We start from the raw sequence: 15,082 nt of genomic DNA, 5'->3' as shown, positions 1-15,082 counted from the left end.
CTTGGCTGAAGAGCTCCTCTCATGGGAGAGACCCCAGCCCAGTGTTCAGTAACACAGCTAAGTGTGTGCCTCCCCTTCAAAGGGGCCTGCTCATCTGCACTTGATCAAGACATTGTCACTCTCATAACTCACATCTCTACTAAATCCCAGGGAGGAATAAGGATATGAGGAAGTGTTTTTCCACTCAGGAATGACCTGAATGTAACCTGCTGGCTATCAACAAGTCAAAACAGGAGATAATGCCTGAAAGGACTCAAGCTCCTCCTGTTCAAGGTTAGCCTTGCTAGTTCTAGCAGCTGGTGATTTAAAGGGGCTTAGGAACCCCTCCCAGAGGATTACAGATGTGAGGAGGCAAGTCCAACTGCTCTGCAATAATGGATCATTGGTGTTAAAGCAGCTGCAGGCACACAAGCATGCACAGCTGGAGAAGTCTGCTTCAACATACCTGAAAGAGCTCTTGGAATTGATAGGAGACTCTCATGCACAAGAGGGTCATCAGCAGCATTAACCAACAGAAGAGGAACATAGATCTGCATCAAGCCACACAGCAGAAAGGGAGAAAACAAACCAGTGAGAGGCTAGCATTGCAATTCACTAAGTGTGAAAGCACCTCAGCTTGGTTCAGGGAGAACATCTTCCTTCAGAGCTGCCCTGTGCCTGCAGAAGCATCAGGAAAGCACAAACTGGAGGCTGGGGGCTTTTCACCACTGCAGTCCCTGGAGTTTTAAAGAGGTAACTGAAGTGTGCTGCATTGCTTGCACAAGGTGTGCATCAGAACAAGCTCAGAGTGAGCCACAGGCCTTCCCCCTTCTCAGAATTGACACAGATTCACCTCTCTTCCTTTGCACATCAGGCAGGCAGGGCCAAGCTCTGATATGGACACCTTGGGTAAAGGCCAGGAAACTCCCTTGGAACTTCTCCATCCTCTGGCTCAGTAGATCAAGCAGCAATTAACCTTCAAGTTCCACTTCTGAAAAGCCTTGGTCTGCTGAACATCTGTCTGCCAGACAGCATCCTGAGCCTCCTCCACAGGATCTAGTAAGTCTTTCTTCCTTCCAACTGCAGGCTCTGTGCCACTACCCATTCCCCAGCACATCCTTGTGTACTCAGGGCAGCTCAGCTGAACTTGTGGCTCTCTCCAGATCACTTGGGTGCTGCCTGTCAGAGCTGTGAGCTCTGGGGAGCCCACAGCATTTAACAGCAGTAGGAGAGGTAGCAAACACTGCAATCCCACTCCAATATGCTGGCAGGGAAGCCAGCTGTGTCTAGGTATCAATGACAGATTCAGGCACATTTTCTCCCCAGTAGGAAGGTGAAGGCACAAGGGCAGCCCCCACTGCAAGAGCTTACCTTGTGCAAGTACTTCAGGCAGCTCTCTTCCTCATAGTATTCCTTCAAGGAGCTGTAGCCATGGAATTTCCTGGAAGACAGCAGACAGTCACTGTACTGATGGGCTTCTGCTCCTCACAGGACTTTCAAGAGAAGGGTTTGGGGTTTGTTTTGGTCATTCTTCCTCACTCTGGCTCTTGTGAGACCCCCACCTCAAACCCTGCATTCAGTTCTGGTGTCCCCATCACCATCCTCCTACACTACTGGAGGCTGCAGGTTCAGATGTGGCTGCAAGTAAATCCCTCCTAGATGGTTTTACAGAAGCTGTGGCTGTCAGCAGGAAAAAAAAACAACCTCCTTGCTCTTAGATTTTGTTGAATGTGAAGGCAAGGAAGAATTTGAGGTTGTCAGCACTGCAATTCAGCAGACTGCCACAGGCACAGCAAGGGGCATGCAAGGGCAGCACTTGCAAGGCAAGGTGCTTTGAGTTCTACAGAGGATCACCCTTCATACCTCATGATGTTGTCATCAATCTGCATCAGGGATGTTGCTGTGTAGAGTTTGCCCAGATCAGCATCTGCCAGGTTTTGTGGCTTCTTCATGTTGTTGTCTCCAAAGAGAACATGCCTGAAAGAGGACAGCCAAGGGAAAACATCCAAATCAGCCCAGGGAAGCAGAGCCAGGACCTGTTCAAGGACAACCAAGTCTGACAAGACTGCAAGTGGGCTTCACAGGAGGAGGCCTTCTTGGGAAGAAGCACAGCTTGGTGTTCCTCTTATGTCTTGCTGCAAAGAGCAGCAGCCAACAGCCTCCCCAAGAGATAGAAAGTTTCCCTGTCACACTGGAAAAGTGCTCCAGCACCTTTAAGAAGACCTTTCCCAGATCAGACAGCACTAAGGGTATCAGCAACACAGGCTGCCTGTCAGAGGGAGGGTCCTTCAGCCTCCCACCAAACCTGGGGGGGGCCTGGGTGACAGCAGCAGCCGTCCTGGGCAGCATCTCCTTCACCATCTGCTCCTCAGAAGCCTCCCCCAGCACAGAGCTCAGATTAGGTCACAGAGCAGAGAGGACTTGGGGGCATTACTTTAGCAGAAAGCTATTTACTGTGGACACTTATGACTGACTGCCCTCAGGAGAGGAGGAGTTTCTTCCCCAGAACAAACTGCTCCCTAGCAAGCAGAACAAAAGCTGCAAAGGGATTTTTATTCCCTTTCACAGGCAGGGTGGGAGGGAGGCTAGGTTTGGTTTGGGGGAGGGAGTTGCCTCAGAGCACAAGAGGTTATGGACAGAAGTTGAGAGAGCAGCCTTGCCCTCAAGGCAGCACTGCCTTGTTTTGGTTAGGGGTTCAAGCATGTATTAATAGGGGCTTCCCTGACTCCACACAGCAAACTTGGCCAAGTTGTCTAAATATTTGCCCATCTGAAATGGATTCTGTGCATCAGCCCCCAGGCCAGCTGCCCTAATCCCTTCTACAAGTGGTTCATACTGCACAGGAGTGTAAACAAGGAGCCAGAAGTTTGCAAGTGACACAGACTCAACTGGAACGGGTCTTTGAGGCTCCCCCTCCTGCCAGGCAGCTTCCAACACACAGAGGGGAGGCACTTACACATTTACTGCCCTGGAAAGAAGCACCCAGAGAACTCCTGGTGGAGGAAGCCCCACCACTGAGTGTGTCACCTGCTCACCACACACATTCCTCCATGGGACAGCCACAGCTCACAACAGCAGCACAGGGATCCTACAAGTACAGCTGCATTCTAGGGAGAGCAAGACTAAAGTATTGTGCTGGCTACAGACTCTCTCTAGAGGAACAGCTAGAAGCCAGAGCTACACTTGGACTATTTGCTCAGAGCCATACAGCAGAGCTTGAAGATGAAGGCCTACCTCAGGTAGGTGGCAGAACAAGAGGCTCCTTGAGGAGGGAGTTCTTTGGCTAGAAGTGAAACAGATGCAGAACACTCCACTTTGAGGTTTGGTTGCAATGGTTCTCCTGTGTGCAGCTTGTTTATTCGTTAAGCAAACTGCCTCAGAAGGCAGAAACACAAAGCCCTCTTTCTTCTAACAAAAGCAGAGCTTACTTGGATGTTACAGCACAGCAGTGAGGGGGACAGGAGCTCCCCTTCTGCTGCTAAAGGCCCCCAAGCAAGCACCTGGCTCGTCCTCTCTCAGGAGTGCCATGTTACGGGGCTGAGAGGACAAGCTGCCCCAGCAGCCATTGACCCCAATCAGTGCTCTCAGTGCAAGTGATGTCCTGCAGTACCTGTGGGAAAGGATGATCTTCTTCATGTTGTCTGCCATGAGGAAGTTGTAAAATCTTCTGCACTGGTCCCACTGCATGAAGGTTTCATGGGCCCTAGAAGAGAGACAGGGCAGAACAAACAGAGCTGTTAAGGGAGCTCAGATGAACACACTGCAACATCCCACAGCAGCCTGGAGGCTGTGTAAACAACTCTCCAGGCCTTCCCTGCCAGGGCTTAACCTCTGCCAGGAAATGACTTCCACTCAGATGAGGTTTGGTAAGATCAGGACAGAGATCTGCCCTCTCATTTTGCACAGTGCAATTAGCTGTTCTGACCAGGGGCAGCTCATCAAGCTCTGCAACACTGACAGCAGGATTTTGGTGTCCCTTTGCATTAGCTGGATGCAGTTATCTGCTAGGAAGGACCCAAACTCTGCTGCTGAGCAAAGTGCTGCCTGTTGCAGAGAGAGCTCTGCAGAGGAACTAGCTTGTGCAGATGTTTCCAGTGTGCACAGACCCTGCCATTGTTTCAGCTTGGCTGGCAGCAGCTGCAGGAATAAATCCTTGCTGCAGCTGCAAGTGGCATCTGAGCTGATGTCTTCACCTATCCCCAAAGCAGAAGGGCACTTCACAGCTTATCTGTTGTTACAGCAGAACTGAAGCCATCCAGACTCCTGTGCTCTGCCAGAGAGCAGCACTCCCCTGCTCTGCAGGGTCACAGGCAGGTTACAGCTTGACTCTGAGCAGGGTTTGCTGTTACTGAGGAAACACACACTCATTTACTGAGCACCCTCAGAATGCTGGGAGCACTTTGAGCTGCTGAACTGCTCCTACCATTTAAACATTAGCACACCATGACAACTACAGCAGGCTTAGCTTCACCTCCCAAGCCTCAACCTGCAGGTCAAACCCAAGCAGTTTGCCTGCAGGAAAGCCATGCTGGAGTGTGGAATGGTTTCTGTTGAACTCAAACCCCCCCTTTGATGTCTTTGTCCAGCCACACTGTGCCAGGGCAGGGGAATGAAGACAGGCAGATGCACATTCCCCTCCTCACAGAAGGTTTCCCAAGCACACCTATCAAGTCATGCCCAGGTGTTTGAAGCTCAAGCTGCTATGGTCCCCTGCAGTTTGTGGTGCAGAGCAGCACTCCCAGCAGGATGAGCTGCAAGCACTGACAAAAACCACAGGGCACTTTCTGGTATTTGAGGGACTGCCCAGGTTTCAGAGCTGAGGACTCTCCCCACAGCCTGCAGCTATGGGGAAGGTGCATTCCACAAGCTCAAGCAGCAGAATCAAGCCTGTGCAGGCAGAGATTAAGGAGTAAGGAGACAGGTCCCTGTTTGGCCTCAGGGTACAAATTCCCCAGCCTGGGCTAATTCATTAAACTAAAAGCCTCCTGCTCTCTGGCAGAGCCTACTATTGCTGCTGCTTTACTGTGCCCATCCATGGAGCTCATGCTGGAATGCTCTGGAAGGACTTGGACACTTCAGATCTCTGGTCACCTTGCCCTCCACCACTCTCTTCCCCCAGCTTCCTAAAGTTATATTGGGGGGTGGTGGAATCAAGGCTGTATCAACCAATAAAAAGGAATTCATAGCTTCCTAGAGGGGAATTCTAAACTAACTGCTCACACCTACCTGACTCATCCCCTTTCACACAGTCCTTCAGCATTCCTCCTCTGTCTCCCACAACCACAGGCACAAGGCCCTCCTCACCCTGGCTTTTGCTTAGCAGATACTTACTGCTGCTGCTTTCCCCTAACTCTTCTAATTAGCACTTCAAAGTAGATATTGGGGAGGAAGACAAGCAGCAAAACTCCTTCCTGCTGCTTGCCCAGTAGTGCACAGCAGAGGTTTTGGGGCTGGAGACCTGCTCGTGGATGTGCCCCCAGCAGGTGGAGTCAAGAGCTTCCAAACGCAGCCACACAGCCCGCTGGAAGCTGCCACTGGACTCAGGCAAGCAGCTCTTCAACACAAAGGTCCAAGGGCTGTGCAGTCAAACAAGGTTGTCCTTGCCTGGCTCCTCTACCAGCACATCATGGCATGCTGCCACAGAATTGGCTAGGGAACAGCATGAGGGCTGGAGCACCTCTGCTGTGAGGACAGGCGGAGGGAGCTGGGGGTGTTCAGCCTGGAGAAGACTCCAGGGGCACCTTAGAGCTGCCTGTCAGTACCTGAAGGGATCCTGCAGGAAGGCTGCAGAGGGACTTTGCATGAGGGTGTCCAGAAACAGGACAAGGGGGAATGGTTTGAAGCTGAGGCAGAGCAGGGTTAGACTGGAGCTGAGGAAGAAGTTCTTCAGCAGGAGGGTGGTGAGACTCTGGAACAGGCTGCCCAGGGACGTTGTGGCTGCCTCCTGCCTGGGGGTGTTGGAGGCCAGGTGGGATGAGGCCTTGAGCAGCTGAGAGGCATTGCTCATGCTGCCCAACATGCCTGGCTGACTGCATGGCAAGTGCTCCTTCAGACACTGCAGCAGTGACTTAAGCCAGACCAGAAGCAGACACCAGAAGCTGCCAGGTACAGAAGGCTGCTTGCATGGTTGACAGAAAGCTTCTGTGTGCTCCCAAATCAACAAAGCTTTGTCTGCTCCTGCAGGAGGGCAGCATCCTGCATGCTGCAGTGTGTTGGAGCAGTTCAGTACAGGAGGAACACCACTGAACCCTGCTGCCAGGGAGAACAGCGTGGAGCAGCCTGTTAGACCTACCTGAGTGCGCTGTACCCCTGGCAGACGCTGACGCAGCAGAGGACTCGCTCCTGGTTGGCCTGGTTCTCTCCCAGGTACTTGCACACAATGTTTCCACCCAGGCTGAAGCCCACCACCACCAGCTGGCTCTGAGGGAAGGTCTTCTTGATGTAATTAACCATGGCACCAAACTCCCAGGTGCAACCTGCAAATGAGGACAATGTCAAGAATCATCCTGTAGCACACCTGGATTCCCCCTTCAAGCCCCAGCTGTGTGCTGCCAGCTCAGCTGCTTCCCCTGACTTCTCAACCACCTTCAGCTTCTTAAAGCTCTGATTCACACATGTGCTCATCTGTTTCATGAGTCCTGTGGACCTCAGCTCATACTCAGTTCTGACAGAGTGCCAAAGCAAGATGAAATAAGCTTCCTTAGAAATCATGGCACCATCTACACTCTCCCTTCCTAAAGCAGCTTAAGAGGGGAAAAAGCAGAGCCCAACAACTCTGGGCTTGACATTGCTGCCTCAGGACACCACACATCAGCACCTTCCTGAGGCAGTTTGCCACTCCTGCACTGAGGTGAGGTGTCTGGAAAGCAGCAAGACTGCCATGGATCCTTAAATCCATGCTGACACAGGGAGGAAGTAGAAGTGCAGAGCTGTCTTGTGAGGACAGAGCTCACAATGGGCTTTTGCAGAGCCTAACTAAGCAGGAACTGTCTGAGTCAGAGGGCAAGGTTTAAGCAGAGGCAGCCAGACCTTTTCAGTCACTGAAGAAGTTACTGCAGCCTCCTAGAACACCTCTGGGTATCTTCTCACCAAGAGAGGAGAGAAGTGCCTCTGCACAGATCTGTTCTGCTCTCAGCTAGCATTCATTTGCACCCCACAGGGCTGCAGGGATTCAGCTCCTGGCAGTGCTGGGGGCCTCAGATTGTTTGACAGACATGAAGACCTCCAAACATGCAACACCCAAGTACCCACAGCTATGCCTCCTGCCTTTGAGCATGACAAGAGAAACATGAAGAAAACCAGCTATAAGACTGGTGCAATCAGTACACTGCTATCACCTGCCTGTACACCTTGGGAAGTGGATTGGAGACTGCAAAGCACACAGGAGGCATCACAGCACAAATGGAACTCCAGCTGTACACACCTGCCTTGGCTCAAACTCAGCTCTACCTCATGGAGCTTGTCCAGGCTAGAATAGAATCAACCAGGTTGGAAAAGACCTTTGAGATTGAGTCTAACCTATCACCCAACACCATCTGATCAACTCAACCATGGCACCAAGTGCCTCATCCAATCCCCTCTTGAACACCTCCAGGGATGGTGACTCCACCACCTCCCTGGGCAGCACATTCCAATGGCCAATCTCTCTTGCTGGGAAGAACTTTCTCCTTACCTTGAATCTAAACCTCCCCTGGCACAGCTTGAGACTGTGTCCTCTTGTTCTGGTACTGCTTGCCTGGGAGAAGAGACCAACCCCCACCTGGCTACAGCCTCCCTTTTAGTTGTAGAGAGCAAGAAGGTCTCCCCTGAGCCTCCTCTTCTCCAGGCTAAGCAACCCCAGCTCCCTCAGCCTCTCCTCACAGGGCTGTGCTCCAGACCCCTCCCCAGCTTTGTTGCCCTTCTCTGGACACCTTCCAGCAACTCCACAGCCTTCCTGAACTGGACACAGGACTGATAAATCTTGAGTCTGGACTCTACTCTGTGCTCACCTAACATTGCTCCAGTTATGCTGCCATCCCTGCTGGACAGAGTCAGGTTTTAGCTGGCTCTGGAGCAGACTGAGCAGTAGGATCTGTTTAGTTCTGTGGAACAGCAAACCTCTGGCTGAGTGTTTCTGTAGGGCTTGGGCACTTCCCTGGGAAGATTCTGAATGAGCCATTTCCCAATGGCTGACAGACAGCTGCATTGCTCTTGTTTCCTCTGCAAGAAGCCAGCAGACAAAATACTTCTGGTGCTTGACCTTCATGATTTGAGGGCAGCTGGCAACTGCTTCAGACATCCAACACTAGAAGAGCAGCAGGTCAAGCTTGCTGTGAAGGCTGGGGGATTCCATCAAGCCCCAATTTAGGGTGCTTCTATTTGCTGTCAGGACCTCAGCACAGGCTGACTCTGAGGGATTTGGGGTGGAGGCAGAGTAAAGCCTGCTCAAGGTCTTGCTGGAAGGCAACTTGGTCAAGTGATTTACTGTCTCACTCAAAGGGAACTAGGTACTCTCTGCCCTTCCCAAGGCTAGGAAAGGCTCAGGAAGGTGTCTCAAGGGATGCACTGCTGAACTGGAGTGCACAGCAAAGCCTCATGGAAGAAAACCCTTAACTTGTATCAAAACAGCAAATGCTTTATGGAGGCCAAGCTTAGTTCCCAAGCATGGTAGGCTTGAAGCCATTAACAGCCTGAGGCCTCACAAATTTTGGGACTTGGTATTCCTGAGATGTTTCCCACTGAGAAGCAGATTCACTAACTATAAACCAAGCAATAAAGCATTCTTGGTCTCTGTCTGCCAGACCCAGAACCTGAAAGCATTTGGGCAATCCCACACTTGGAGATCAACACTCAAGCTGCTAATTCAAGCTCTTACAAGTATCTACCTTAGCTATCCTCAGCAAGAAAGAGGCCTAACACCTGCTAAACCCACAACTGACTCCTGACTATGCTTGCAGGGACATGAGGGCTCAAGAGAGCTCAGGAACAAGCAGATTAGGCGCCAGCCAAGAGAGCCAGGCTCTGCAAAGATCCTGTTACTCACTAGCAAGGCAGTTAAGAATAGCTAGAGTCACCCTTAGAGCTCCAACTCCTTTGTGCCTTTCAATTTGTGGGTTAAGAAAAGATTTCTTTATACTTGGGGTGAAAGATCAAGATCATGGCAGTTCAGCACTCCCACTTGTGCAGTTTTGCTGTCATACTGGGGAATTGCTGCTGCTCCTTCACGTTTCTGTTACATCCAAGGACCAATCTTCACATGCCCTCCTAAGACAGAGGTGTACTTTCTGGATCAGCTGGTACAAGCTCCTCTCATCATGTTTCACAAAGCCTCAGAAGTGCTTATTCCCCAAAGAGATGTTTGCCTCACATTGTACTGACACTTCAGAACCTCTACAATCATCTAAGGGACCTTAGAGATTACTTACTCCAACCTCCCCACCACAGGCAGGGACACCTCTCAACTAGACTCTGCTCAAGGCCTCATCCAACCTGGCCTTCAACACCCCCAGGCAGGAGGCAGCCACAACCTCCCTGGGCAGCCTGTTCCAGAGTCTCACCACCCTCCTGCTGAAGAACTTCCTCAGCTCCAGTCTAACCCTGCTCTGCCTCAGCTTCAAACCATTCCCCCTTGTCCTGTCTCTAGACACCCTCAGGAGAAGTCCCTCTGCAGCCTTCCTGCAGGATCCCTTCAGCTACTGGCAGGCAGCTCTAAGGTCCCGTGGAGTCTTCTCTTCTCCAGGCTGACCAACCCCAGCTCCCTCAGCCTGTCCTCCAGCCCTCAGATCATCTTTGGGGGCTCCTCTAGACTCTCTACCAGCTCTGTCTCATTTTTGTGCTGAGGACACCAGATCTGGACACAGGATTGGAGACAGGATCTCAGCAGAGCAGAGCCAAGGGGCAGACTCCTCTCTCTTGCCCTGCTGGCCACACTCCTCTGGCTGCAGCCCGGCGCAGGGCTGCCTTCTGGGCTGTGCGAGGGCACTGCTGGCTCCTGGGGAGCTGCTCACAGCACCACCAAGGTTGGAAGAGACCTCAAATGTCATCAAGTCCAACCTGTCACCACAGACCTCATGACTAGACCATGGCACCAAGTGCCACGTCCAATCCCCTCTTGAACACCTCCAGGGATGGTGACTCCACCACCTCCCTGGGCAGCACATTCCAATGACCAATGACTCTCTCAGTGAAGAGCTTTCTCCTCACCTCCAGCCTAAACCTCCCGTGGCACAGCTTGAGACTGTGTCCTCTTGTTCTGGTGCTGCTTGCCTGGGAGAAGAGACCAACCCCCACCTGGCTACAACCTCCCTTCAGGTAGTTGTAGAGAGCAATGAGGTCATCCCTGAGCCTCCTCTTCTCCAGGCTAAGCAACCCCAGCTCCCTCAGCCTCTCCTCACAGGGCTGTGCTCAAAGCCTCTCCCCAGCCTTGTTGCCCTTCTCTGGACACCTTTAAGTGTCTCAATGTCCTTCTTAAACTGAGGGGCCCAGAACTGGACACAGGACTCAAGGTGTGGCCTAACCAGTGCTGAGTACAGGGGCACAATAACTTCCCTGCTCCTGCTGGCCACACTGTTCCTGATGCAGGCCAGGATGCCCTTGGCCTTCTTGGCCCCTGGGGCACACTGCTGGCTCATGTTCAGGCAGCTGCCAATCAGCACCCCCAGGTCCCTCCCTGTTTGGGAGCTCTCCAGCCAATTCTCAGACCAACACACCCCAAACCAACCCCCCTCCAGCTGCCATGGGGTACCTACCATAGGTGAACATGCGTGGAGAAGTGAGCTCAATGTTTGGCAGGGCCCCCAGGTGGTTGAGCACAGCACACCTGTAGCCATTCCTCTGGGCATAGTCCACGAAGGTGCGGATGTACTGCTTCTCGCTGTGGTTGGCAATCCCCGGGCAGATCACCATCGTGACATCCTCTGTGCACACACACACACACACACACAGACACACACACACAGACAGGGAGCTTAAGTAAATGTCACTCCATGCAAATGAAAGAGACTCAGAAGGTTTCCATTCCACATCCATGGGAAACCATCTACCAGAAGGAAGCTAAAAGAACAAAAAGAGAGAGAGAAATCCTCTCTGCCTGCCAAAAGGATGGGCCGGGAGAGGAGCTGCTGCAGGGCTGCAGAGGTATCATAGGATCAGTCAGGGTTGGAAGGGACCACAAGGATCATCTAGAACCAACCCCCCTGCCATGGGCAGGGACACCCCACACTAGATCAGCCTGGCCAGAGCCTCAGCCAGCCTGCTCTTAAACACCCCCAGGGACGGGGCCTCGACCACCTCCCTGGACAACCCATTCCAGGGTTTCACCACTCTCATGGGGAAGAACCTCCTCCTCACCTCCAGCCTCAATCTCCCCACCTCCAGCTTCATTCCATTCCCCCTAGTCCTATCACTACCTGAGATCCTGAGAAGTCCCTCTCCAGCCTTCCTGTAGGCCCCCTTCAGATACTGGAAGGCCACAATGAGGTCACCTCGGAGCCTTCTCTTCTGCAGACTGAACAGCCCCAACTCCTTCAGTCTGTCCTCATAGGAGAGGTGCTCCAGCCCTCTGATCATCCTTGTGGCCCTTCTCTGGACACCTTCCAGCACCTCCACATCCCCCTTGTAATAGGGGCTCCAGAACTGGACACAGTACTCCAGGTGGGGTCTCACCAGAGCTGAGCAGAGGGGGAGGATCACCTCCCTCAACCTGCTGGCCACACTTCTCCTGATGCAGCCCAGGATCTGATTGGCTTTCTGGGCTGCAAGTGCACACTGAGAGCTCCTGGTGAGCTTCTCCTCTCCCAGCACCCCCAAGTCTCTCTCCTCAGGGCTGCTTTCCAGCCAGTCCCTGCCCAGCCTGGATTTGTGCCTGGGATTGCCTGCACCCAGCTGCAGGACTCTGCCCTTGGTCTTGTTGAACCTCCTGAGGTTGGCTTGTGCCCACCTCTCCAGCCTGTCCAGGTCCCTCTGGATGGATCCCTTCTCTCCAGCGTGTCTGCTGCACCACACAGCTTGGTGTCATCAGCAAACTTGCTGAGGGTGCACTCAATGCCACTGTCCATGTCCCCCACAAAGATGTTGAACAAGCCTGGTCCCAGGACTGATCCCTGAGGGACTCTGCTTGTCCCTGGCCTCCACTGGGACATGGAGCCATTGACAGCCACTCTTTGGGTGCGGCCATCAAGCCAGTTCCTTATCCATCTAGTGGTCACCCATCACACCCATGTGTCACCAGCCTGGAGACCAGGATGTGGTGCAGGACAGGTGAAGAAGTGATTCATGCTACAGGGCTTCTAACTGCAGGGAAAGCTGCCCAAGCAGTTCTATAGGCACTGCCTAGAGACCAAGGCTAAATCCTTCCCCTTGAAGGAGGTTTGTGGCATTCCACGTGCCCTGCCTTATGAGAGCCTGTTGTGACTGCTGAGCGTGGGGAAGCTCTGCAGCTCACAGCTCCTTCACACACCAAGCAGATTGGCTGTGCTATTTTTACCTCTTGTTTCCCTTCCAGAGCTGAATCACAGAGTATTAGGAGTTGGAAGGGACCTGGAAAGCTCATCCAGTCCAACCCTGCTGCCAGAGCAGGATCACCCAGGGCAGGTCACACAGGAACATGTTCAGGCCAGGTTTGAAAGTCTCCAGACAAAGACTCCACAACCTCTCTGGGCAGCCTGCCCCAGGGGTCTGGCACAATCACAGTGAAAAGGTTCTCTCATGTTCCTGTGGCACCTCCTCTGCTCCAGCTTGCCCCCAGTGTCCTTTCCTGGCCTTGGACATCCCTGAGCAGAGCCTGGCTCTGTCCTCACAATGCTGCCCTGCACATGAATGAGGTCACCCCTCAGGTTCCTCTGCTCCAAGCTAGAGCCCCAGCTCCCTCAGCCTGCCCTCACAGGGAAGTGTTCCACTGCCTTCAGCAGCTTGGTGGCTCTGTGCTGGACACTTTCAAGCAGTTCCCCAAGGTCCTTCTTGAACTGGGGTCCCAGAACTGCACACAATGTTCCAGGTGCAGCCTCACCAGGGCAGAGTAGAGGGGGAGGAGAACATCTCTGGATCTACTTACTGCAACCTTTCTGATCCACCCCAGGATGCCCTTGGCCCCAAGGGCACATTGCTGGCTCATGGCCATCCTGTTGTCCACCAGGGCTGTCAGGTCCCTGTGCCCAGAGCAGCTCTCCAGCAGCCTGTACCAGTCCGTGGGGCTGTCCCTCCCGACGTGCAGGCATTCTGATCAGCTGCTATCAGCCATCATCTGCTCTGGGGCTAATCTAATGCTATTTGATCTGCTGACACTGTTCACTGCTTTAACAAGGTATCATTTCATCAGCTGAGAAAGTAATTGTTGTAATTCAAGTAAGTGCAGTGAATTACATCCAGGATTAGCATACGTGCCTGGAATCTGCTATCAGCCTCTCCTCTGCAAAGCTCCAACAGCAGCAGTTCTGGCCACTGAGTTTCTGCCTCCTTGGGCAAGGACTGCTCAGAATAAAAAGCAGTAGCTGCTCCAGTGCAGCATCATACCACCAGGACCTCAGCAGTGGCAGCTCAGAAGTGAGCTCTGCTTTATCTGAAGGCCAAACCCTGGTCAGGCAGTCATGGCCTTACCACAATGTCAGTTAGGACAGGGGTGAATTGTACTTCTGAAGGCACAGAATGTTAGGGGCTGGGAAGGGGCCTCCAAAGATCACCCAGTCCAACCCCCCTGCCACAGCAGGATCACCCAGGAACACCTCCAGGTGGGTTTGGAATGTCTCCAGAGAAGGAGACTCCACAACCTCTCTGGGCAGCCTGCTCCAGTGTTTGGTCACCCTCACAACTACCTGGACTCCACACTGTGCACACAGTTTGTTTCCCTTCAGTCTTGAAACACCTTCTGGTACTGAAGGCTAACAAACATCTGTCTTAAGGGGAGATAAAACCTAGCTTCTTTTCCATACACACCAGGCTCTGAAGCACCCCATGCAGCCAGCCTCTGCTCTGTGATCCCACAGGCTGAAGAGGCAAAGAGCATTCCCAAGGCAGCTAACCACCAGGTTCTTTGCCAGGCTATCACTACAAGCACGAGTTACAGAACATTTCTTCCATTCCTTAACTCCCCTCCCCTTGTCATGGACAATTAGCCTAGTAGGGTCTCTGCTGCTGTCTCAGCTACAAGTATACAGCAGAATGGCCTCAGCTTACATTAGTGTGGCTTATCAGTCCCCTTCTACTACAGAATAGCATTAAGCAGGTTGGAAAAGACCTTTGAGATAGAGTCCAACCTATCACCCAGCATCAACTAAACCATGGCACCAAGTGCCTCATCCACTCTTACTTTAACACCTCCAGGGGTGGTGACTCCACCATCTCCCTGGGCAGCCCATTCCCATGGCCACTCTCACTTTCTGTGAAGAACAACTTCCTAACACCCAACCTGAACCTCCTATCAGAATTCACATCCATCCTTTCTGATAAGCAGTGTCCTTGTCCACCCCGCCCAGGGCAGAGGATCAAGATTAGCAGCTAGCTGCAGCCAGCAGCTGTGTGACTGACCTCCAATGCAGTGCTCAGACTGTGGCTCAAAGAGATCAAAGGTGGCTGTGGCTCCATCTGGCATGGTGAGGTACTTGCGGTGCCCGCAGGGGTGCGGCGACCTCACTCTCCCCATCTTCCCGTAGAGGGCGGTCTGGATGTGTCCACTCTTTCCCCAGATCAGAGGTGGAATGTATCTGAAAGAGGCAGTGATTAAATGGCTTATGGACTGCACAAGCCACTGGTAAAACCAGGCTTCAGAGCAGGGGGATTTTTGCCTCCCAAGCAAAGTTAGGTGAAGCTGGGAGAGCTCTGAGGAGACCTGTCACAACTGGCCAAGCTCTGCTGCAAACCCAATCCCTCTCAGAGGGTGCAGCCTGGCAATTAGGTTTAATCAAGGGCACAGTAAAGCCAGGTGACAAAGCAAGTTGTCCTTCTCCCCCTGCTTAGTGACCCTCAAAAGACAGAGGGGTGAAACAGCTCTTAGCTGGAAGGCATTGGAGGCTGAGTTAGGAGGTGTTTCAGTACCAACAGAGCTGCAAGTGCTTCAACAAGCAGCAGCCTGGTGGGGGCGAGGCCATCACCTGGCTATTCCATGGAGAGACTCAGCCAATGCCTGGATAAA

The 15,082-nt window shown here is 52.7% G+C and overlaps 1 protein-coding gene across 1 annotated transcript in view; it reads right to left on the bottom strand.

Moving 5' to 3' along the window:
- Positions 1 to 15,082, bottom strand: part of ABHD2 (abhydrolase domain containing 2, acylglycerol lipase) — a 42,798-nt gene that overhangs the window by 7,275 nt on the left and 20,441 nt on the right. The window contains exons 4-10 of the mRNA XM_068143408.1: positions 14,479 to 14,654; positions 10,707 to 10,874; positions 6,272 to 6,455; positions 3,590 to 3,682; positions 1,843 to 1,956; positions 1,351 to 1,420; positions 446 to 530 (exon numbers count right to left, since the gene is read on the bottom strand). Of these exons, the coding sequence (XP_067999509.1) occupies positions 446 to 530; positions 1,351 to 1,420; positions 1,843 to 1,956; positions 3,590 to 3,682; positions 6,272 to 6,455; positions 10,707 to 10,874; positions 14,479 to 14,654 (890 nt within the window). The remainder of the gene's footprint in view (positions 1 to 445; positions 531 to 1,350; positions 1,421 to 1,842; positions 1,957 to 3,589; positions 3,683 to 6,271; positions 6,456 to 10,706; positions 10,875 to 14,478; positions 14,655 to 15,082) is intronic.

The sequence above is a fragment of the Melanerpes formicivorus genome, unplaced genomic scaffold, assembly GCF_026170545.1.
Source record: "Melanerpes formicivorus ecotype bairdi unplaced genomic scaffold, bMelFor1.0.p_v2 SCAF_10, whole genome shotgun sequence".
NCBI classification, from domain to species: Eukaryota; Metazoa; Chordata; class Aves; order Piciformes; family Picidae; genus Melanerpes; species Melanerpes formicivorus.
Note: the sequence above shows the minus strand (reverse complement) of the source record. Positions and strands in the feature narration are given on the sequence as shown.